Source organism: Rhinoderma darwinii, chromosome 12 (genome assembly GCF_050947455.1).
Source record: "Rhinoderma darwinii isolate aRhiDar2 chromosome 12, aRhiDar2.hap1, whole genome shotgun sequence".
NCBI classification, from domain to species: domain Eukaryota; kingdom Metazoa; phylum Chordata; class Amphibia; order Anura; family Rhinodermatidae; genus Rhinoderma; species Rhinoderma darwinii.
The window spans coordinates 73,663,824-73,687,531 of NC_134698.1; the positions used below are offsets into that span (position 1 = coordinate 73,663,824).

General features: G+C 44.7%; 2 protein-coding genes across 3 annotated transcripts in view; both read left to right on the plus strand.

Annotated features, from left to right (window-relative positions):
- Positions 1-10,581, plus strand: part of SOS2 (SOS Ras/Rho guanine nucleotide exchange factor 2) — a 45,744-nt gene extending 35,163 nt beyond the window's left edge. Inside the window, exons 19-23 of the mRNA XM_075844041.1 lie at positions 128-244; positions 1,998-2,259; positions 4,088-4,132; positions 4,386-4,495; positions 5,818-10,581. Of these exons, the coding sequence (XP_075700156.1) occupies positions 128-244; positions 1,998-2,259; positions 4,088-4,132; positions 4,386-4,495; positions 5,818-6,327 (1,044 nt within the window). The 3' untranslated portion in view covers positions 6,328-10,581. The remainder of the gene's footprint in view (positions 1-127; positions 245-1,997; positions 2,260-4,087; positions 4,133-4,385; positions 4,496-5,817) is intronic.
- A 3,436-nt stretch (positions 10,582-14,017) lies between these two features.
- The window catches only part of VCPKMT (valosin containing protein lysine methyltransferase), a 14,245-nt gene continuing 4,554 nt past the window's right edge, over positions 14,018-23,708 (plus strand). Inside the window, exons 1-5 of one of the 2 annotated variants that reach the window (XM_075843326.1) lie at positions 14,018-14,294; positions 16,336-16,435; positions 16,513-16,605; positions 18,945-19,064; positions 19,829-19,933. In XM_075843326.1, the coding sequence (XP_075699441.1) occupies positions 14,026-14,294; positions 16,336-16,435; positions 16,513-16,605; positions 18,945-19,064; positions 19,829-19,933 (687 nt within the window). In that variant the 5' untranslated portion in view covers positions 14,018-14,025. Of the gene's footprint in view, positions 14,295-16,335; positions 16,447-16,512; positions 16,606-18,944; positions 19,065-19,828; positions 19,934-23,708 lie in introns of both variants that reach the window. The other variant, XM_075843327.1, reaches the window with a different exon arrangement.

The window sequence follows — 23,708 nt, forward strand, 5'->3', positions numbered from 1 at the left end:
TGCCCGCACAACCCCTTTTAACATGAATTTCTGTGCATGCACTTATAAAGTAACGTCTCTTGCATAGGATTTTCTTGTTTTGGTTTTAGGGTTCTGACTTAATTTTTCCTTTTTTGTTTAATTTCAGAGGTTCTTTGAGAATCTGAACCCTATGGAAAATACCTTAGAGAAGGACTTCACAGACTATTTGTTTAATAAATCTCAAGAGATCGAGCCTCGAGGATGCAAACAGCCCCCCAGATTTGTAAGTATTGCTTTCCGCTAACTTATTACTTGGGACATCTACTATGCACATTCTGCAAAGCCTATACACGGTGTTGTCCGCTCAGACCTTGCACTAGGCACATCGCTTGACACAGGGATTCAAATGACCCCTAAGAGTTGTCTGTATCATGGTTGGCCGCATCAGGCTCTGCTCCAGGCATAACATGGTGAATATATCCGTTTTGCTCAGTGTTCCTTAAAGAGGCTCTGTCACCACATTATAAGTGCCCTGTCTCCTACATAAGGAGATGGGCGCTGTAATGTAGGTCACAGTAATGCTTTTTATTTAAAAAAACGATCTTTTTTCACAACGTTAGGAGCGATTTTGGTTTATGCTAATGGCATTTCTTAATGCCCGAGTGGGCGTACAGTTACTTTCGACCAAGTGGGCGTTGTACAGAGGAGTGCATGACGCTGACCAATCAGCATCATGCACTCCTCTCCATTCATTTACACTGCACTAGCGATATAGATATATCACTATGTGCAGCCTCATACACAAGCCCTAACATTACTAGTGTCCTGATAATGAATACACATGACCATCCAGCCTGGACGTCATGTGTACTCAGAATCCTGACACTTCTGACTCTTTTTTGTGAGATTCCAGCAACGGATACGAAATCTCGTGAGATCACGGAGCTAAACGAGATTTGGTTTCACTTGCCGGAATCTCACAAAAAAGAGTCAGAAGTGTCAGGACTCTGAGTACACATGACGTCCAGGCTGGATGGTCATGTGTATTCATTATCAGGACACTAGTAATGTTAGGGCTTGTGTATGAGGCTGCACATAGTGATATATCTATATCGCTAGTGCAGTGTAAATGAATGGAGAGGAGTGCATGATGCTGATTGGTCAGCGTCATGCACTCCTCTGTACAACGCCCACTTGGTCGAAAGTAAAAATACGCCCACTTGGGCAGTAAGAAAGCTCATTAGCATAAACCAAAATCGCTCCTAACGTTGTGAAAAAAGATTGTTTTTTTAAATAAAAAGCATTACTGTGACCTACATTACAGCGCCGATCTTATGTAGGAGACAGGGCACTTATAATGTGGTGACAGAGTCTCTTTAAGGCTGGATTCACACAGTTTTTTGCAGGCAGAAAATCTGCCTCAAAATTCAGTTTGAAATTTTGAGGCAGATTTTGCTCTGCCTGCACTCCGATTTTCATTGCGTTTTTCCCCCGCTGCCATTGAGTGCCGCAGGCAAAAAAATGCTGCAAAATACGCTTTCTCTGCCTTCCATTGAGGTCAATGGGAGGTCAGAGACTTAAACGCCCGAAGATAGGGCTTGTCACTTCTTTTTCCAGCAAGACGTTTTTTCCGCTCGCGGGAAAAAAACGCCTCCGCCTCCAATTGAAATCAATGGGAGGCATTTTTGGCCGTTTTTTTTTGCACGGTTTCCGCTTCAAAAAACTGTCAACTGACCCTTCGTTAGCAGTTTGGGTGTAAGTGATGTCTGAATTAACTTTAAGGCCTTGTTTACACAGTGCAGATTTTGCATGATGAACTTTAACAGAATATATATATATATATATATATATATATATATATATATACATACATACAAAATCTGCATTGTGTGAACAAGGCCTGAAGCTATATTATTAACTTGGCTGTATGGGGTAAACCAGTAGAAGATGGCATTGACTCCATCCACATTGCTTATACTATGCACTGATATCCTCTGACTATGTTATATTAATAATGTGACCGCTGTTCCTTACAGCCACGAAAAACGACATACCCATTGAAGTCTCCTGGCATAAGGCCAAATAGTGGCAGGCACCTGTCGTCTTCGGGCACTCTCCGTGGACATCCTACCCCACTGGAAAGGGAACCCTATAAGATCAGCTTCAGCAGGATCACTGAATCAGAACATGAATCTACGACCTCTCCCCCCATCTCACCCAACACTCCATCTACACCTCCTGTTTCTGCCTCTTCTGAGCTTAGCGTGTTTTTAGATGTTGATCTGAACAGTTCTTACGGTAATCATCTACAAAGACAACTCAACAACCCCCCGTCCCTCCTGTGTTAACAGATTCATATGTAAAAGCTCGTTCATTCTAAAATGAAAAGTCTTGCAACATTCTAATATATATTTTTTATTAATAATCTACAATTTTAAAGATCTATGTTTGCCGTCCGTGAATGGATACGTTCTTCTTTATATGGGGGCTCGTTGCCGTATGTCTTATAACGAGTCTTGTAGCTTATGTCAGTTGGACATCTTGGCAAGTATTCGGACTCCGAAGTTAAAGAATGAATGTTTCCATTCCATTTCCCATCGTAAACAACTTTCAGATTTTCATTTTCGTTTTTTCCTCCCCACATTCCAGAAGCCATTGCGTCTTTATTTTTCCGTCAATATAGTACTATCGGGGCTTGATTTTTGCGGGACGAGTTGTAGTTTTTCGTAGCACCGTTTACTTTGCCATATAATGTACTAGGAAACGGGGAAAAAATGAAAAAAACAAACCAGCGATTCCTCTGTTTTTTTTGCGTGACGTTTTTACGGAATTCACTGTGCAATTAAAACAACATGTGAACTTTATTCTGCGGGTCAATACGATTACGGCGATACCAAATATATATATAGTTTTTTTTTCTATATTTTACTACTTTTACATGTAAAAACCTAAGTGTAAAAAAGAAAATGTATTCTGTGTCGCCAAATTCCGAGACCCATAACTTTTTTTTATTTTTCCGTCGATTAAGTGGTATGAGGGCTTATTTTTTGCGGGATAAGCTGTAGTTTTTAATGCCATTTTGGGGTACGTGTGCGACGGTTTGATCACTTTTTATTTCATTTTTTATGGGAGATTAGGTGACCAAAAAATAGACATTCCGGCGTTTACAAATTTATTTATTTTTACGCCGTTCACCGTACGGGTTAAATAATGATATATTTTAATAGTTCAGACTTTTGCGGACGCGGTGATACGAATTATGTTTATTTTAATTTTTTACTATGCTCTAGGGGGGAAAAGGGGGGTTTTTTGAACTTTTATTTATTTTTTATTTTTTTTACACCAAGAAAAAAAACTTTAACTCCTTTTTACTTTTTTTTTTATTAGTCCCCCTAGGGGACTTCAAGAAGCGATCGTTAGATCGCTTGCACGATCTACTGCAATACTAATGTACTGCAGTATATCGTGATTCTGACAGGCACCTATTAAGCCCTGCCGGAGGCAAGGCTTAATAGGTGTACAAAGATGGCGTTCATTAAGCCCCCAGGCAGCCATAGCTACCATCCCCCCCCCTCGATTGCGTTGCGGGGGGTGCGATGAGCTGTTAGAGGGGGTCGTCCCCCTCTTTCTGACTATTTAAATGCTGCGGTCAATATTGACCGCAGCATTTAACAAGTTAAACTAGCGGGATCGTGCTTGTGCGCGATGACGCTAGTTACTCTGAAGTGTCGGCTGTAACATACAGCCGACACTGGCATCGTATGGAGCGGGTTCACTGCGTGACCCCGCTCCATACTTTCCCCCTACCCAACTTTGGCGTATGGATACGTCAAATGTCAGGAAGGGGTTAAAACCGAGGTATTGATACAATATATTGTATATAAATCTATTTGAAAGTTGCTTACATTTTCATGAAACAATGAAATATTGACTATTGGCTGCCGGATGTGTCGAGTTTGTACCGAGGCTTATGGATGAATCCGGTTTCCTCTCTTGTATTGACCTTTAAGTAAAATCCCTTTTCTCCTCGCCCATTGTTTGGTGAGCAAATAACAAATTCCTATGTCTTGCGCTTGTACACATTGCTTCCTCGTACTGAATGTTCCCTTTTTTTTTTTTTTAACAGGTAGTAATAACAGCATCTTTGCTCCAGTATTTTTGCCAAACCCCAGTAAGTATATAGCTATTAGTCCTGTCCGATGACTGCAGAAGTAAAGCATCTGATTGGTCGTCATTTATGGGTTTTTTGTACATATTGGCCCACGTCGGGCTGTGTAATACGACCCTTAGGCCAACGTCATTGGTTTTGACTGAACGATTTGGTTGTCCTTCACCCATTAGACTTTCCTTTTATTGTGTTTTTGCATCTTTACGTCTCTATTTCACACTGACCTTGCTTTTTTATCTTTTGGACTTTTTTACAGAGTTCCTCTTCAGTTCTTGTAACAGTCTGCACAGGTTAAGCGAAGAGGCTCTGCTTCCTCCTCCATTGCCTCCGCGTAAGAAGTTTGACCCAGACGCTTGCAGCCTCTCGGTATGTGCAATGTTATACCATGTGGTGGTAGCGAATGTAGGCAGAGAATACCGGATGTTGGCAGAGTGGAATTATTATTTTTTAAATTTTTTTAGCAACCATTTTCTCAAGTTGCTCCAATCGTGGCTTACAAAAGGAAGGATAAATACAGTTTTCACATGTAGAAGTATGTATGATGGCAATGAATGTTTATATTTGCCCACGCCGGCTACTCTGTAGACGTGCACATACTTGTGGTGTACCGGTCATAAAAATGAACCGCTTCCCCTGTGACTGTCGGTGTCTACCTGCACCTGCCACTAGGGGGAGCTGATAGCATACAAATTGATAAAAATCCAATAGAGTTCAATACCAGCTGTATAAATCCATGTGCAGTTAGCGCCCCTAGTGGTGGCTGCATGTAGCCAAACAAGTTTTACATGTGAAAAACTAAAAATAAATAAAATCTGAATAAAAAAAAAGTTCTATACACCCATATATTTTCTGAAAGTAAACACCTGGCACAATGTGAAAATAATACCACCCAGCACTTTACACTCATGGGCACCTTCATGCAACTTTGCATCCAAGGGTAATATTGTGTAAAAAAAAAAAAATCCTACAAATGCAAGTTTGTGGCTAAAAGTCTGACCGAAGTGGAGCCTGAGATACTTAACACGTCCTGTGAATAAAAGTACAACATGTGCAGAGTTCATACATGCCACTTCTGTCTATGGGGCAGACTTGCTTAAACTGGTGTTTTACGTCTTACACTCGCGTGAATCTGGTCCGTTATTCATCAGTGTGCTTGCGAGTGGCATGCGTTATTCGCGCACTCGCAAAGCACTTTTTTAAAATTATTTTTAATTGAATTGATGTGTAAATCACGCACAATTTAGAGAACACCTATCGCCACCCCTTACCATCATAGAGGAGAACATCATGAAAACTTTCTGTATCGTACTACTGGGGGGTCACTGGAAGGCTTACGGGGGGGGGGGGGGGGGTTGAACTTGCTTCTTCTTGTCAACTATAACTCCTCCCCCCTCCCTCCGCTAAAAAAACAAACCAGAACCAGGAAATAACTTTTTATCCTGCCACCCGACTTCGAAAAAGCGTTGTGGACCTAGGACGTATGATCCTGGAGTAATGAGAGAGCGCAGCTCTATCCCTTATATTCTACTAGTTTAAAGTGATCACGTCTTGTGTGTCATTGGCATTGAAGGGGTTAATATTTTTCATGGAGCTGAAACGATTATATTCTGTTTGGTAAGAAAAATACAGAATTGCGGAATTTTGTCCTTTCAGATTATATTGATTTTATACTTCTCTGTATCATCCAGGGAAACTCTAGATCAGATGAGGACCCGCCTGCCGTTCCACCCAGACTGCCTCCACCCCCAAAGATCCAGCCCAGAGTCCCCGCTTATACCGGACCCTATGATGGACCTCTGCACAGCCCACCTCCTCCTCCCCCGAGAGATCCTCTTCCTGACACTCCACCTCCAGTGCCACAAAGACCCCCTGAACACTTTATAAACTGCCCCTTGAATCTTCAGCCTCCACCACTGGGACGGCTCCATCGAGAACAGGATTGGTTCCGGGAAGTTAACACCGTCCCAAACTCTCCTAATACCCCTCCGAGCACCCCGTCGCCAAGAGCACTGCGCCGCTGCTGTGGCCTCAGCGCCAGTCACAACAACCTTTTCCAATCCGCGGCGCCACCAGTTCCACCGAGGCAGAATTCCAGCCCTCAGCTACCGAAACTGCCACCAAAGACTTACAAAAGGGAATTTTCCCATCCGCCTTTGCACAGACTGAACATATTGGAAAATACAGAAACGCCACAATGACTACAGCCGACAAAAGTCCTTGACACTGGATAGGGATCAGCGATGTACTTTTACTCGTTTTCTTTGTTTTTGTAATTTATTTTGATAAGGCGCTGTATTTCCACTGTTAACCTGTTCTGTGCTAGACGTTTAGCAACAGAGGGGTTAATAATAACGCTCTTACACTAAAGTGCTACTGATCAAAAACAGCAAGTGCAGGAATGATCTCCACCCGGGAGGGACTGTTCTCCACACTACGGCCTTCAAACACTAAAACCGCGTGTTACTGGCTCAGGGGAAAGCCACGCGGCCTCGCCTTGTTTTGGACACTTGGCGGTCTGATCCTTATTGCCCTTTTCCACTTTTCGTCGTGTACATTTTTTTTTTTTTAATTATTGCACTGCAACCTCCAAAACAGACCGACCCGGTCACACTCCAGTTATGGTCAATGAGCCAAATAATTCCCGTTTGGAAAAAAAAAACTTGGTATATTATTTGGAGGGATGTGATGTCATGTTTATCAAACGCACAAAGTGGCCTTTTTCTTTCCGAACCGAGAACGGGACAAAGTGTCAGTGAGTCCTCCGTGACCTTCTTATGGAAACATCATTCCTCTTGTTTTGCTTTGTGAAGTCCCAATGTACTTGCAGACCTTTGGATGTCTTTGTTTTGGCAGGTAGTCTCATTTTTCTTAACCCTACAGGTGGAGCAGAGCTGAATCGGTCATTTAAAGGGAACCTATCGTGTTGAACATGTAGTCTGATTTTCAGGCAGCTTGTTTAGAGCTGGAGGAGCTGAGCAGAATTATATACAGTTGTGCGCGATAGGATAACTTGTAATTTATTGATATAAATCCCTGCTAATTCTGGACTTCAGGGTCCAGTGGACGGTCTTACTGTGATTGACAGCTATTTCTGAAATTACTCACACAGGGAAGGCTGTCAATCAATGGTTAGGACCGCCCACTAGACTCTTTAGCTCACAATGAGCCGTGATTTTAATGAATACATTTCATGTTATACTGAATTTTTTTCCGCAAAACTTCATATCAAGCTGCTCAGCTCCTCCTGCTGTATAACTGCCCGCCCGCAGATAAGGCGTGTTTAACGGGACAGGTTCCCTTTGAAGGAATATTCTGGTTTTATGTAAATAAAGCTTCATTGTTGTGTAACGAAAATTGCAACTTTCCAATATACTTTGTTTCAATTTCTCACCAGATCTCTGCTTGTTGTGTATGAATAGAAACATTCTTTATTACATGCAGCTGTAAACCTGTACAGACCTACGACTACTTATAGCTGGGAGTTGTTTCCAATCCGTTGTGAGCTAAACAGGCTGGACTCCAGACTGATATAAAAAAATGTAGTAAACTATCGGGGGAGGGGAGAGGTTTGTGCCGCTGATGTATTTTTGTCTGTAGAGGATTGCTTAAACTGGTTACAGCTGTGAGAAGTATTATGCTGCGTCTTGGTTGATTTTCCGTTGCGGGTTTTTCCCATTTGAATTCAATGGGGATGCAAATCCCGCAACAGGAAGCCAAGGGTTGCGACCTTTGAGGCGTATTCGCAGCGATTTACGCCGCAAAAATCGCAACTACGAAAAAAAAAAATCATACTTACCCAGTCCAGCCTCCTGGGATGACGTTTCATCCCATGTGACTGCTGCAGCCAATTACAGGCTGCAGCATCACATGGCCTGCGACGTCATTGTAGGAGGCCAGACTACGCGCAAAGAGGGAGGGGGTAAGTATGAACGGCTTTGTGCCGCAGCGGAAAATCCGTCCAAAAAAAACAAAACCCCACAATGTGGTGCGATTTTTCGGGCAGAATGTGCTGCGGGTTCCAGGTCTGACATGTTGCCTGATTTTTACGCAGCGTATCTGACCCGTGGGAACCCGGCATTGGGGTGTAAAAATGTGCTGTTTTTTGGGGATTTTTTTTGCCATTTTTGAGCAAAACCGTCTTATTAAAAAAAAATAACCATTGAATTCAACGGTCGAGGTAAAACAACAAATATCAGATAATGCAAATTTTCCGTCGGAAAGGCTGCGATTCCGCAGCAAAAATCGCAAATCACTTACCCAAAACTCCTCTCCTGCGTCCAGCCCGGCCTCCAGGAATGATTTCACCCCATGTGACTGCTGCAGCCAATCACAGGCTGCAGCGGACACGTGGGATCAAACGTCATCCCAGGAGGCCAGACTGCAGGAAGTCAGGGGGATGCATCGCCATGGTTACGGCCGGGCTAAGTATCAACTCGTCTTTTTTTGTTTTCTGCCGGAGAAACCGTTTTTTGGTCTGACTACGCAGCGTATCGGACCCGTGTGAAACCGGCCTAATGATGCGTTAATACATCTTTCTGTCTGTACAGATTTTCATCCTCTTACTAAAACTGTTTTCAATCATTGACAGCAAGCAAAGATCTTTAAAAATTGTCAGCATTACGATACTGTAATAGCGCAGGTAATCCGCAAACCTGCAGGTAAAACCCCCAGCGATTCCAGTACGTGTGGATTCCTTTTCCACGGGCCAGTGATCTGGCAGACTAGCCTTAATATGATTGCTCCTTCCCGATCATTGACCCGTTTACACAGAGAAATCAGCCGCTGAACAAGCAAATGCTCGTTCATCGGCTGCTCGTATCTTTTATGCAGCAGAAAATATCGTTTTCGGCAGCACGTCTCCCTGTGTAAACGATGTGCTGCCGCCATGGTGAAAACATATGAGCGTGAACGATCACTCGTCTCCATACATAACCGATCATTGCTCAATGTGGAAGGAGCAAAGGAGCGCCGATCAACAGCTCGTTCTGCCAATCAACCGCGTCTTGCTGATCGGCGCTGGTTTTCATCACCTTCTGATCGTATCGTTTTAAAAAAGTCAAATATTATCGTTGTCGGCAGCGCATCTCCCTGTAAACGGAGACGCGCTGCCGACATGATAATGTATGGGGAGGAGCGATCGGAGTAACGACCGCTCGTCCCAATCCATAGCTCCGGGTGACAGGAGCAAACGAGCGCCGATCAACGATGTCTCGTTGATCGGCGCTCGCTGCATCGGCCGGTGTAAAAGGGCCTTAAGTCAATCAGTCCGCACGAGAGTCCAGAGAGCAACGGGAACCGTTTACACCGGCAAATATCAGCCATTCCTCACACTTTTCCCCCGACGCACGTCTATTCCAAATACAAGTGATGTGCGCTATGTGTTTATTTGCTCACAAACACTACCGGATAACCAGACTCGTACTAAGCATGCAGACCACTCAAATGTGCCTTTTTTTTTTCTTTTATTTTAGCAGTTAAAGCCAGATTATGCTCATGAGTTGCCTTTTCTTCTGAGATCAAACCTTTCTGCCATGAATGTAGAATATAATCCGACTGCGCTCGGATTCTGACCCTTTATAGGACGAGACCCCTGTGATAACGATTCATTGCTCCGTTAAACGGCCACAAAAATGTAAAAAAAAAAAAAAACGCTCAAAAACAAGATTTTTTTAGTCCTCATCCCGCCCCCATATTTAGTCCTAAATATCCTAGACTTATCACTTATGGCATGCAAGGGGTTAAAAAAAAAAAGGAATGAAAGTATTTATTTTATACAATGTTTAGTCGTTGCACTTTGTATATAGATCGTTCTCGAACGCAAGATCTTAAAGTGAACACGTTACCCGTACGTGGCAGCGAGGGCGCCGGTGGACCATTGCATCATTTAAGGGGCACAATATGGCTACCACTGCTGTGTACGGGTAATTTATTCACTTTATCTTGTGACCACTATGTATCCTATTAGGTAAAGCGGTTAAAAATGTTGTTTTCCGCTGATCAATCTAGATCAAAAAGCCCCTAATGGCGTCCTGTTATTCTCTGGATAAGTGAAGTATTGTGATTTCAGTGACGATCCAGCTTTGCCTTACCTATTCTGGATCCATCTATCTGATTGAGGTATAATAAAAGGGGGGAGGGGGTTCAGTGATGCATGAGGGGGGGGGGGATGGTAAAGCGAGGATAACCTTAACCCACACTTAAGATCTTTCCGATGAATTTGATATTGATGGCGAGAATCCACTTCTACTCTGTGATTCTGATTTATTCAGCCATGGCAGTGGACACGATATTTTATTTTGGTGGCAGATGGCGTGGGATGTCACGTGACTTATCAGGTTTCCGCAGTGTTTGTACAGATGTCTAAGAGCCACGTTTCTCTCCTGTCTTGTGGCCTTTTACTGTGCTTTGTATCTGTGTTCTTAACAGATGTAATAAATTTACAGTAGTCTTAATCTGAGGACCAATTGTTATTATTTCCAGGAATGAACTATGAGGGTATTTTCACACGGAGCGTAAGAGTACGCAGCGTATCCACCCTGGCAGCCGCAGAGAAATCCGGTCGAAAAACGGCACCAAATTGTGGTGCAGTTTTTCGGCCGGGATGTCCACTGCGGAAAACAGAAGCAGAAAAAAAAATACCAAAAAAACAACACACCCATACTTACCATCTGACATCGTGTAGACCGGGTTTCTGGGATGACTTCATCCCATGTGACCGTTGCAGCCTGTGATTGGCTGCAGCGGATACATGGGATGAAACGTCATCCGAGGAGGCCGCCCTGGACGAAAAAGCACAGGATTCTGGGTAAGTATCAGATAATTTTTTTTTCCGAGTCTCGACTTTTTTTTTTTTTTTTTTTTGCTTTTGCACCGCAAAAATTGCAATATTTGCTATGTTGTGGGTTTCACCTCCCCATTGAATTCAATGGGGAAAACTCGCAACGCAAAAGCAGCAATTACGTAAATAAAATTGACAAGCTGCGGATTAAAAAAAACGCACCGCAGGTCAAGTTCTGAGCGTTTTTTCCGCTCATTTACGCAGCATGTGGAGGAGATTTGTTCAAATCTCGTCCACTTTGCTGCTACTCAATTATGCTGCGGATTTTCTGAAACCAAATCAGTTGTGGAAAATGTGCAGTATTTACACTACTTGTGAACCCGGCCACACGTGGCGTAAATGCTGCAGAAAAGGATTTCATGCGCGGAAATTTCACAGCTTTTACAGTAAACAAATCTCATCCAAATGCTGCAAAAATGAACGTTCTGTCTGGAATTTCATTCTGTCGCTTGTCAATTTGTTTTGTAAAAATACTTCCGCATGTAAAATCCAGTTGTAATGTACACTACGGTGGGGCCTTAAGGTGGCCATTCAAATTAGATGAATATCGGCCGGACCAACCAACCATCTGGTGTCCCGACTCTCCCCTGGTGGCAGATGTTGGAGTAGGGAAGGGTCGAGCATGTTGTATTCCAACATGCCTGATCCTTATGTTTGCAAGGAGATACCAGAGGAGTCTGACAGCGGCTTTACTCCTCCCTATTGAGAACGCATTCATGTTCGGCCATGCACGTGTATCGGGGGTCTGGAGGAACAGCTTTCTGAAATCTATGACCAGCTTTAGGTTGGGTTGCCGTAGTGCAGATTTGCTGCAGTTTTGCATGCGTTTTTTTTTGTTGCCCAAAACCAGAATTGGATCCAGGAGAGGAGAGCTATAAAGGTTTTCTTTTATATACTACTTCTCTTTAGGTTCCGTGCCTGGTTTTGGCTTAAAAAAAAAAACACATGCAAAATCTGCACTGTGGGAACACAACCTTAGGAGTTTTCTGCATGTAACACTGCACAGAGGTCCAATGGGGGGGGGGGGGGGGAGGAATTAATAAATGGGATGATCAGCGTGTTGTAATGGACAGCATATTTATCCCTGGTGGTCTAGTGAGGGGAGGGCTATAAGCTGTAGCGGACATTAATAATCATAGTGACTGCAGTTTTAACACAGCCTTATAATTCATGGTGGCCCAGATTTGCAGTCTATTGTGGTCCTATGAGGGGGTTATGGGGATGTTTTGTTGCCTTTTAGGCCTCATGCACACGAACGTAGTGTTTTTCTGGTCCGCAAATTCCAGGACCGTGTTCCGTGAAATGTCCTCCGCAGTTCATCCGTATGTAATCCGCAAAATGCGGATTAAAAAAAAAAGCCTAGGTAAAACAGGACGACGACAGAACTCATTCCCGGTCGTTGCCTAGCAACACTTCCGCAAATCCGCAAACTGCTGTTGACACACGGAGGTGTACCCGCATTTTCCACGGGCCCATTGACTTCTATGTCCTGAGTTTCTGCGGCACGGATTTGCGGACATGCGGAGACCCGTGAAAACACGGATAGTGTGTATGGGCCCATAGAAATGAATGGGTCCGCAATTCTCCCGTGGATTTGCGGGGGTATTGCGGACGCAAAAACACGTTCGTGTGCATGGGGCCTTAGACTAGGTTAAAATGTAGTGGTATTTCTGCGGATTCCGCACTGAAAATTTGCATCAATTTACAGTACAATGCATGTAGCGGAAAAAATATGATCTGATCTTGTCCCGGATCACACCATTTGCAACAGGAGAAATCCACATCCTAAGGGCTTGTTTAGACGAACGTGTAATACGTCCGTGCAACGCGCGTGACTTTCACGCGTGTTGTACGGACCTATGTTAGTCTATAGGGCCGTGCAGACAGTCCGTGATTTTTACGCAGCGTATGTCCGCTGTGAAAAACTCACGACATGTCCTATATTTGTGCGTTGTTCGCGCATCACGCACCCATTGAAGTCAATGGCTGCGTGAAAATCACGCGCACCACACGGAAGCACTTCCGTGGGATGCGCGTGATTCGCGCAACAGCTGTCAAACTATGAATGTAAACAAAAGCACCATGTGCTTTTCTGTTTACAAACAGCCAAACGGAGTGTCATAATGATGGCGGCTGCGTGAAAATCACGCAGCCGCGCATCATACACTGATGACACGGAGCTGTTAAGTGCCTTTTGCGCACGCAAAACGCACACGCTCGTGTAAACCCGGCCTAATAAGCATGTTGTAGATTTTCAAATTTGCAGCATGCCCTCAAATCCGCAGCAGAAAAATGTGTGGGTGAATGAGGGTTTATAAAACCCGATTTACCTAACTTTGTTGCAGATTTTTCGTGACTCTTTATGGTCACTAGAATAAAATGTTCTCTTTGGTCATGCGTGTGCGATATCCCTGGTGGTCCAGAGGTACACCCCCACCTTTATACATAGTGTGCCATGAAGGAAATTGTAGCAGCTAACATTGGATTGGAAAGTCATTCACTCTGCAGTCAACCCTACATCACTAAAAGGAACACTCCAGGCAAAACTGATCCAGGGTCTAAGTGGGCGGGGCATGACAAGGCATTCTCTCTTTGTTATTCCTTTCTATGACCACCCTCTGAGGCCCTGCACTAAGAATAACACAGCATTGGAGTGCTCCTTTAAGAGTCTAGTGAGTCTTTTTCTAAGTATATTTCTCATTACCAACCATTATGGGTGAAAATATTTTTTCAAAACCAATGCATGGTGTATCTTATGAATGCCTATAGCCATCACTGGGGGCTGCCTCCATTACACATTGACTGTTGATTGGTTAGACTCATTTAGATCTATGGTGTCCCACCCTGTATATTACGTGCAATTAATTTTGGACAGATTTTAATGATGCTGAAAATAAAGTAATTGCACAACAACCAACGCTGTATTAGTATTTTCCTGAAGATTCCTGGTGGTTTGCGGCAGATAACGTAAAGCACACTGTACAACAGGCTGCTGAGCGGAACACCACGCATGCCGTAAGTAAATAAGTGCGCATGCGTATGTATAGGCTACGGCTGAATGACTGCGCATGCGCAGCTGGCTCGCTCAGACATGTCGGAAGAGTCCGGGGTGTTCATGAGGGAGCTGGAGCGCCGTGATGGGGCAGTGCTGGAGATCCGGCAGCTGAGCTCTGGGGATGTGGGCTGTGTGGTGTGGGACGCTGCTATCGTCTTGTCTAAATTCCTGGAGCGCCGGCAATGTGCGGAGCCTGGGCTGTACGCGGGGAGATCTGTAGTGGAGCTGGGCTCGGGTACTGGAATTGTGGGCATCATGGCAGCTACCCTCGGGTGAGACAGGCTCTGTGCAGTTATATGACCCGGGCATTGTGTGACAGAGCATTTACACTACAAGTCCCAGCATGCATTGCAGCTTCCATTTTGCTTATACCTGAGCTATTGTTCCCAGCATGCCGTGTTATGCGTGAACTACAAGTCCCAACATGCTTTGCTAACCAATTCCAAGCTTAGGAAGCCTTAAAGGAACACTCCAGGCATTAGTGATAAGCGGTTATTCCTAGTGCAGCACCTGGGGGGTGTAGCCGGACACGGGTTCTGTTTGGTGTTCCTTGAAACTGGAGTTACAGGATTACATTATGGTGTGTGACTGGAGATATTTGCAGCAGTCACTTTTCACATAGGACTTGCAATGGCCAAACCTGGAAAACCACAGGAGCACTGGGACCTCGGGTTATTCCATATTTGTATAGCCCAAACCAATCAGGTTGCTGCTTTCACATTCAAAAGGGAAGTGGGATCTGATTGGTTGCTATGGGAATCACTCCCCTTTTCCTTTGCACCAGTTTTGATCCCTCTGTTTTAAAATGGTCTGGTTGCTAGGGTCCTTGTTGTCCCTAGCAACCATAATGCAACTCTGAGGGTATGTTCACACGCAAAGTGAAAAACGGCTGTAAAATATGGAGCTGCTTTCAAGGGAAAACAACCTCTGATTTTCAGCCATTTTTTTTATGCATCAGGCGTTTTTTGATGCGTTTTTTTTACGGCCGTTTTTGGAGCCGTTTTTCTATTAAGACAATGAAAGCCATTTTTACAAACTGCCCATAAAAAAACGCCCCGTGGAAACAAAACACCGGTTTTCCCATTGAAATCAATGGGCAGATATTTGGAGGCGTTCAACTTCCGTATTTTCAGCCGTTTACGGCCCGAAAAACGGCTGAAAATAAGCTGTGTGAACATACACTAAAAGGGGTTGTCCACTTTTCAGGTGTCAACGGGCGTTTGTAATAACACATGGACAACAGCCGTAAGACCTGCGTTTTTGCAGCAACTCTTGGGCTATGTTCACACGCTTAACAAAAAACGGCTGCAAATACAGCTGTTTTTTACGGATGTTTTTGGAGCGGTTTTTCTATTGAGCCAATGAAAAACCGCTCAAGAAGTGGCATGCACTTCTTTTTTACAGGGCGTTCTTAAAAAACGGCCACGTAAAAAACGCCCTGTGGGAACGAAACGCCGTTTTTACCATTAAAATCAATGGGCAAATGTTTGAAGGCGTTCATCCCCCGTATTTTCAGCCATTTTTTGGCGGCGTCTACGGCCCGGAAAACAGCTGAAAATAAGCAGTGTGAACATACCCTTAGGTAGAATCCAATCCGGGAATCCCCGTTATATCAATGGGGGGTCTCGACAATTGGACCCCTAACTTATCTATCCTGTATTATAGGTCCAAAAACCCCATTACGCATTGTAAAATAAAAAGTTCTGTAAATTTTTCATATACGTTACGTTTCAATTCTTCACCGTATAAGATTTTTATTGCTGTTCTTAAAATGGGAAAGTTCTTGTTCACATCCAGAGGTTAAAACCTATTACTTCTCACAGTGGAGATAAATGATCAGTACAGATGTCAGCCCCTGGATGTAAAAGGAGAATGTTTCTGTTCACTGACAGCAATCCGGGATCTTGAAAACCGTATGGAATGTAAAGGAAGTATAGTAGAATGTTGCAGCTTTATTTACATAAAAGGATTATTATGGGGTGAGGCGTGAAGAGATCTACCTCAGCCGTCTTGCTATATTTATGGATGTGGCATTCTAGACTGACAACAGTATATAAAATACAGTACTATACAGCAATGTGTACGGACGCCCAAGCTGCAATACTACAGTTCCACCACTAGGGTCCCGTATATTTTTCTGTATGGGTTCCATACGGTTCGGATCCATAATATGTACATGAGACCTTAGTGTCGTGTATCGCGCTGCATTCAGACCCTGAGCCCAGGTATAGGGCCGTCTCCGCAGTTTAACCTCCTATACACCGGAAGGATCCACTCGTGGTGAAATATCCTAACAATCCTTTATTCTTACAGAGCGGACGTCACAGTGACTGATCTTGAGGACTTGCAGGATTTAATGAAAAAGAACATCGATAGCAACTCAACTCTGATCACCGGTTCTTGCCAAGCGAAGGTATTAAAATGGTTTGTATTGCAGCGTTCCTGGAGAGAATCGGCGCTGTTATCGGTGTCACTCAGTCTGGTAAAAAGAAAAACCATTTGTGTTTTAGGGGTGAGGACGCTTTGGAATTCTCCCCTTCTCCGGACTACGTATTGATGGCTGACTGCATCTACTATGAAGAGGTGTGTAGGTTTTAGTACTGGCAGACCCCCTATAGGTTAGGAAGAGGCCCGGATAACGTTTGGAACAGAGACATGTGAGACCATATATACTGGTGGTGTGAGGACTCGTTAGAGAGCGGGAAACCTTATTAGGGAGCGTGTAAAGCCCACCCATAGGATGTCACCTGACCTAGGATATATGGCATAAAAATGTGAACTCATAAGTGGAACACCAAGCTATGACTAAGGACCCTAGCGGTCTGAAACGCGTAAGCGTGGTCCCGGGATTTTTGTTTTATTCTATCGGTTTTAAAATGACTGAATAAACCATTAACTTTTATACCGAGTGCTGGATACACCTTTCATTGTTCACTTCCAAAACCTTATTAGGGCTTGTCCACACACACAACGGAATTGCTGCAGAAAATTTCTGCAGCAATTCCATCTAAAATAGCAGACGTTCTGCTGCGGCAAAAACGCACCATTTCCTGCGTTTTTTACGGCAGAAAATGGTGCGTAAATTGCTGCATTTTTCACAATGATCTCTCCCATGAAAAACGCAGGAATTCTGTTCACTTTCCTCAGCAGGAATTGACATACTGCGGTCCGAAAAGGACGCACCGCAGGTCAATTTCTGCGCGGAATTTTTGCGCAGCATGTGGATGAGATTTGTTATATCTCATCCCCTATGCTGCTACTGTATTCTGCTGCGTTTTTTCCCTCCGAAATCCCGGATGGAAAAAAACGCGGCAATTCCGCAGCATATGGAAGACCCCTTAGCATATAGAGTGCACTTAAAGGGGTTTTCCCATAAACACAGGTATCCCTTATCCTGTGGAGAGGGGATACATGTGTGATCGCTGGGACCCCCTGCAATAAGGAGAATGGGGGGGCCGTAAACCCCCTGAAGTGCTCCATGAGTATGGAGCGCTGGTGCGCATGCTGAAAAGCGCTTTGTTCATTTCTATGAAATGTCTCCAGCAGCTCCATAGAAATGAATAGAGAGCTGGTCGAGCATGTGCATCAGCGCTCCATTCTCATGGAGCACTTTGGGGGACTTTCAGTCCGCCGTTCTCATTGCTGGGGGTCCCAGCGGTCGGAACCCCAGCGATCACACATGTATCCCCTATCCTGTGGATAGGGGATACATGTGTTTTGTGGGCGAACCCCCTTAAAGGGATATGTACGCCTATCTATATCAGTCAGTGTGTTTGGCGCAACTTTATAAATCGTTCTTATTAAAAATGATTTTTACTCTTTGAGATACAGCTGCTTTTTTTTATCCTGCGTACAGAGCAGCTGTACTGTTCGCTAAGACCTGAGTCCGTCATTCCCGCAGACCTGACGGGTTCAGTGTCAGCGGGTCCTGCGTGTCTGACCTGTAATCTATTACATCTAAATTATGAACTTAGATGTGATGGATAACAGGTGGATCCTGCTTGTGAGAGACACGCAGGACCCGCCGACATTGAACCCGTAAGTCCCACGGACCTGACGGACAGAGGATTCAGCGTTAGATATAGCTGCTCTGTATGCAGGATAAAAAACGGTATCTCAAAAAGTAAAAATTATTTAAAGTTGCACCAATCACACTGAAAGGGATTTTTATTTTTTTATAAAAATGTCTCAAAAACGTATATAGACTTTAAGCGCACCCAATATGCTGGTTAATGGTATATAATACTACATTTATGTCTATTCGAACGGATGGGCAACCATGTAAATACATGGGCGTGCCGGGGCTGCCAGAGCAGCAGCTGTTAGTGGCTCTCCGCCTAATAGAACAGGATCCTGATTGTGGGGCGACGACTATGACATCCATATACCTTAAAGACGTTCTCCAGGCATTTTATATTGATAGCCTATGCCGCATAGGTCATCAATATCAGATCGGTGGGGGTCCGACTCCTGGCACCCCCACCGATCAGCTGACTGCAAGGGCTGCTGCGTTCGTCGCCGTGGTCTCTTTAGTGTTTGCCAGGCACAGCGGTGTGCAAGTCCATAGCAACTGCCTGGGATTGCCGCTCAGTCCCATTCTCTTGACTAGGACCGCATTGGCAATCCCAGGCACAGCCGCTACTGATGTGTACGGGGCTGTGCCTGTAAACTGGGAAAGTGCTGCGGTGACTATCGTTGCGGCCCCATCAATTAGCTGATCGGTGGGGATGGTGGAAGTCTGACCCCCACCGATGTGATATTGATGGCGTATACTAAGGACAGGCCATCAATAGAAAATGCCTGGAGAACCTGAAGGGCACATGGAAAGTGGGTTTTTTCATGAGACATCCCCTTTTAATCCTTTTGGGATCGATTATTTCTTTTTTCCTTAAATAAAACAATTTGCCTTTCTCATTATACAGTCCTTGAAGCCATTATTGAGGACCCTGAGGACTCTGGCGAGCAGCGAGACTTGTATTTTATGCTGTTATGAAGAGCGAACCACCGGTAAAAATCCAGAAATAGAAAGAACATTTTTTGAGGTAAGAAATCACAGTAAATTTCAGTAAGTGTTCATTGGTTATCTTGGTTTCCTGCATTAGTAACAAATGCCCAGTGACAACCACTATTGGCCGCCATTGCAGTGCCCATGTGGGTCGTCACCCAGCTTTCTACAGACCTGGAAAGATAAATCTGTATTGTATGCAGAGTGAGGGTATGTTCACACGGCAAACGAAAAATGGACGTAAAATATGTTTGTCATGCTGCGGATTAAAAAAACTGCACCGTAGGTACATTTTCCGTAGCGTAAGGATAATATTGGTTTAATTCTCATTGAACAATGCTGCTACTGTAATACTCTGCAGATTTTTCACCCGCAAATGTGGACCTTTGTCTGGAGGATTTCCAGATGTCTACCTCTGACTGAATGCTGCAATGCCATAGGAATACAGTTTTATACGTCGACCATGGGACCCCATAGTCTTTAACGTATTTTTTTTGGCAAAAATACAAAACCGCATACCAGCCTGGCGTATGTCAAAAGGACGGTGGGAGCATACGCTGAACCTAGTTCAAAAACCATACACTGAACACAGCCTTGCATTGCTCCCTATTTTGTACTGCTCTTCCTGGCGTTATATACAAGAACCAGGAGGATCACGCTGTTCATGTTACTAGAATAGAGCGTTCTGCGGTATATGGAATTGTGGGAGGACAGAAAAAAAAAACAAAAAACTGAATTTCATTAAAAAAAAAATGATAGCAAATCTGCCCGTATTTCACCACCGGCCTTTCCTTTTTTTAGCTGCTGAAAATGGATTTTGATTACGAGGAAGTGCCGATTGACAAACACGATGAAGAGTATCGGAGTGAAGACATCCATATTCTGCAAATCTACAGGAAAAAATAAGTGAGTTCCACAATCTTTGGAAGATTTGCGGTTTTGTAGGTTCTGCCCTATTTATTTCTGAAAGGGGTTGTGTGGTTTTATGTAGAAAAAGCATCCTTAGGCTATGTTCACACGGAGTATTTTGCAGGCAGAATTTGCAAGTTTGAGGCAGATTTTCCTCTCCCTGCACGCAGATTTTCGCGGTGGTTTTCGCCCGCGGCCATTGGGCGCTGCGATCATAAAACGCCGCGAAATACGCTTTCTCTGCCTCCCATTGAAGTCAATGGGAGGTCAGAGGCGGTCAGAGGCGGAAACGCCCGAAGATAGGGCATGTTGCTTCTTTCTCGGCGAGCCGGTTTTACTGCTCGCGGGAGAAAACTGCCCCCGCCTCCCATTGAAATCGACGGGAGGCATTTTCGGGCCGTTTTTGACGAGCTTTTTGGAGCGGTTTCCACGTCAAAAAAACTCCATGTGAACTTAGCCTTAGGCCTCATTTACACGTGCGTGATATAAGTGCGTGCGACGCGCGTGCTTTTCACGCGTGTCGTACGGACCTATATTAGTCTCTGGGGCATGCAGACAGTCTGTGAGTTTTGCGCAGCGTGAGTGCTCTGAAAAAAACTCACGACATGTCCTATCTTTGTGCGCTGTTCGCGCATCACGCACCCATTGAAGTCAATGGGTGCGTGAAAACCACGCATGCCACACGGAAGCACTTCCGTGTGAACTGCGTGATTCGCGCAACAGCTGTCAAACTCTGAATGTAAACGCACACGCTCGTGTAAATTAGGCCTTAGGATGCGGATACAATTGACAGCGCTGGCATGGAGTTGCCATTCAGTGCTTTTCTTGTGATGCAGGCGGTGCGATGATGTTATCACGCCGCTTACGTCATTCCGCTACAGCACTCCTGGTGAGAAGAGAACAGTCCATCTACAGGGGGCAAAAAAACCAAAAACCTGTTTTGACGAAGACGTGTAAACAAGACTGAGGGCATGATGGGAGTTGTAGTTTCACATCTTAAAATCACAAGATGACTGCAACCTTAAGGCCAAATACACACAATGTGTATTACGTGCAGATTTGCTGCGGCAAATCAGCAAATTAATACAGCACCAGCAAAGTAAATGTGACTTCAAGTAATTTTATCTACACTTTGCAGAATTTTTCCTCCGTATAAATCGACCTGCGATACATAATTTTAAATCTGCAGCTTGTCAATTTATCTTACAATTCTGAGGCGGAAACGCATCTGACAAGCTTATAAAAAAAAACGCACTAAAATACACCATGCATCAAAATGTAAAAAACGCATCATTAATTGCGGATTTTACCTGCGGAATTACCTGCGATTATCTTCGGTTTTGATGTGAATTTTCTGCATGAAGTTCCGCACTGGGCGCATGTAGCCTAAGGCCTTACTCACATGACCGAGATAATCGGGCGGGTGATGGCTGTTTTTTTAATGGTCGTCACACGGCTACATTAAAATCCATTCAAGTCTATGGGGCTATTCACACAGTGAATGTGTGAACGGCCCTGGAGGAAATAGTTCATGTCCTATTTTTGCCCGTTTTTCCACATCCCACAATAGACTCAAGTCTATGAGGCATCCGTAAAAACGGGTCCCGCACGGGTGCAAATCGGCTGTGAAAAACGTCGTTTCTTACATGCCCGATTTGATACCTGGTCATGTGAATAAAGCCTTAATTCTTTCCTTTCCAATAACACATTTTTCAACCAAATCCCAAGATAGGTGATACAAGTTTGAGCGATAGGGCCCCACCATTTAAATTGCGTATCGTGTGCCTAAATGTTTCCTTAAAAGGGTCTGCTAGGATTAGAAAAGCATGGCTGCTGCCCAGGGGTTGTGTGTGGCATTGCAGCTCAGCTCCATTAAAAAGTGAATGGAGCTGAGGTGTTTTTTTTTTTTTGTTTTTTTTTTTAAGATCGCAATACACCATTGCTTGTGGGGGAGAATATGGTGTTAAACGGTGACACATGGAGCGCCTGCGGCTCTTTAACCCCTTAGCGAACGGGGTTTAATGAGTGCAGTGCTGCACCCTCTGGAATGGGGCTTAAATAGCCACGGAATACACCCCCCACTGTAGATAGCGCCACACACAACCCCCGCAAAACCCCCTGTAGATAGCGCCACCTCCGCTCCCTCTAGGAGCGGAATACCCGGACGGCGCTCTGGCCGCAGATTCCCCTCCAAGAGGGAGCCCACAACGTTTCAACATCCCTGCTGCAAATAGTGCAACCCCCCTGTAGCTAGTAACCCCACCACTCCCCGCTGTAGATAGCATTGAACCCCCCTTCCCCCCGGTAGATAGCGTCAACTAAACTCCCACTAGGAGCGGAATCCCCGGTGTCTGATCACTCTGGGCTGGGGATTCCGCTTCTAGGGAGAGCCCCTCACGTCACTGTCCACAGTCAGGGGCTCTCTCTGGGAGCGGAATCGACACTCTGACCGGCGATCCCGCTACTGGAGGAGCGCCTGGCGTCACTATCCATATATGATCAGTGACGTTAGGGGCTACTCCTGGAGCAGATTCCGCTTTTAAGAGTTAGCCCCTGACGTCACTGTCCATATATGGACAGAGACATCAGGGACTCCCTCTAGGAGCAGAATCCCCGGCCAGAGGGATTCCGTTCCTATGGAGAGCTACAGTGTTGCTATCAACAGGAAGGGGGTGCCATTTACAGGGGGGGTGCTGCTATCTACAGGGGGAGTGGCACCCCTGGGTGGCGCTATCTACAGGGGGGATGGTGCTATCTGCAGGGCGGTGGCACTATCTACATGGGCACTGTGGCATTATATGGGCACTACCTACAGGGGACACTGGCGCTATCTACATTGGCACTGTGTGGCACTATTTGGGCACTATATACAGTGGGAGCCTTGGCACTATGTGGGCACTGTGGCACTATCTACAGTGGTATTGTGTCACTATCTACATGGGTACTGTGGTGTTTTTTAGGTGGCTGGGATACAAAAACGAACTAATAAAATGAATAAAAAGAAATTAACGTCCATGAAAAACGGAAGAGAAATGGCGGTGAAAAACTGTCAGACGGCCGGGAAATGGATTCAAATTTTGAGACACATTGATACAAAACAGCCATGAAAAACGGACAGTTGATTATTTTTTCAAGGTTGTGTGTATATAGCCTCTTATCCGCTCACAGTGAACCAGGGTGACGGAGAGAAGACAACTAATTGTTACAGAGCTGCACAGTGTGTGTGTGTGTGTGTGTGTGTGTGTGTGTGTGTGTGTTGTGAGACAGTGACAGGTAAAGTCATTGAGGGAAGGTATATTTCCCCTAGAATCCTGTCATATGTATCCTAGGCTCCAGGGAATGAGTAGTTCTTGCAATAGAAAGCTCTAGTTTTCCAATCTCGGCTTAAAGAGGCTCTGTCACCAGATTTTGCAACCCCTATCTGCTATTGCAGCAGATAGGCGCTGCAATGTAGATTACAGTAACGTTTTTATTTTTAAAAAACGAGCATTTTTGGCCAAGTTATGGCCATTTTTGTATTTATGCAAATGAGGCTTGCAAAAGTCCAACTGGGCGTGTTAAAAGTAAAAGTCCAACTGGGCGTGTTTAAAGTAAAAGTCCAAGTGGGCGTGTTTAAAGTAAAAGTCCAAGTGGGCGTGTATTATGTGCGTACATCGGGGCGTGTTTACTACTTTTACTAGCTGGGCGCTCTGATGAGAAGTATCATCCACTTCTCTTCACAACGCCCAGCTTCTGGCAGTGCAGACACAGCGTGTTCTCGAGAGATCACGCT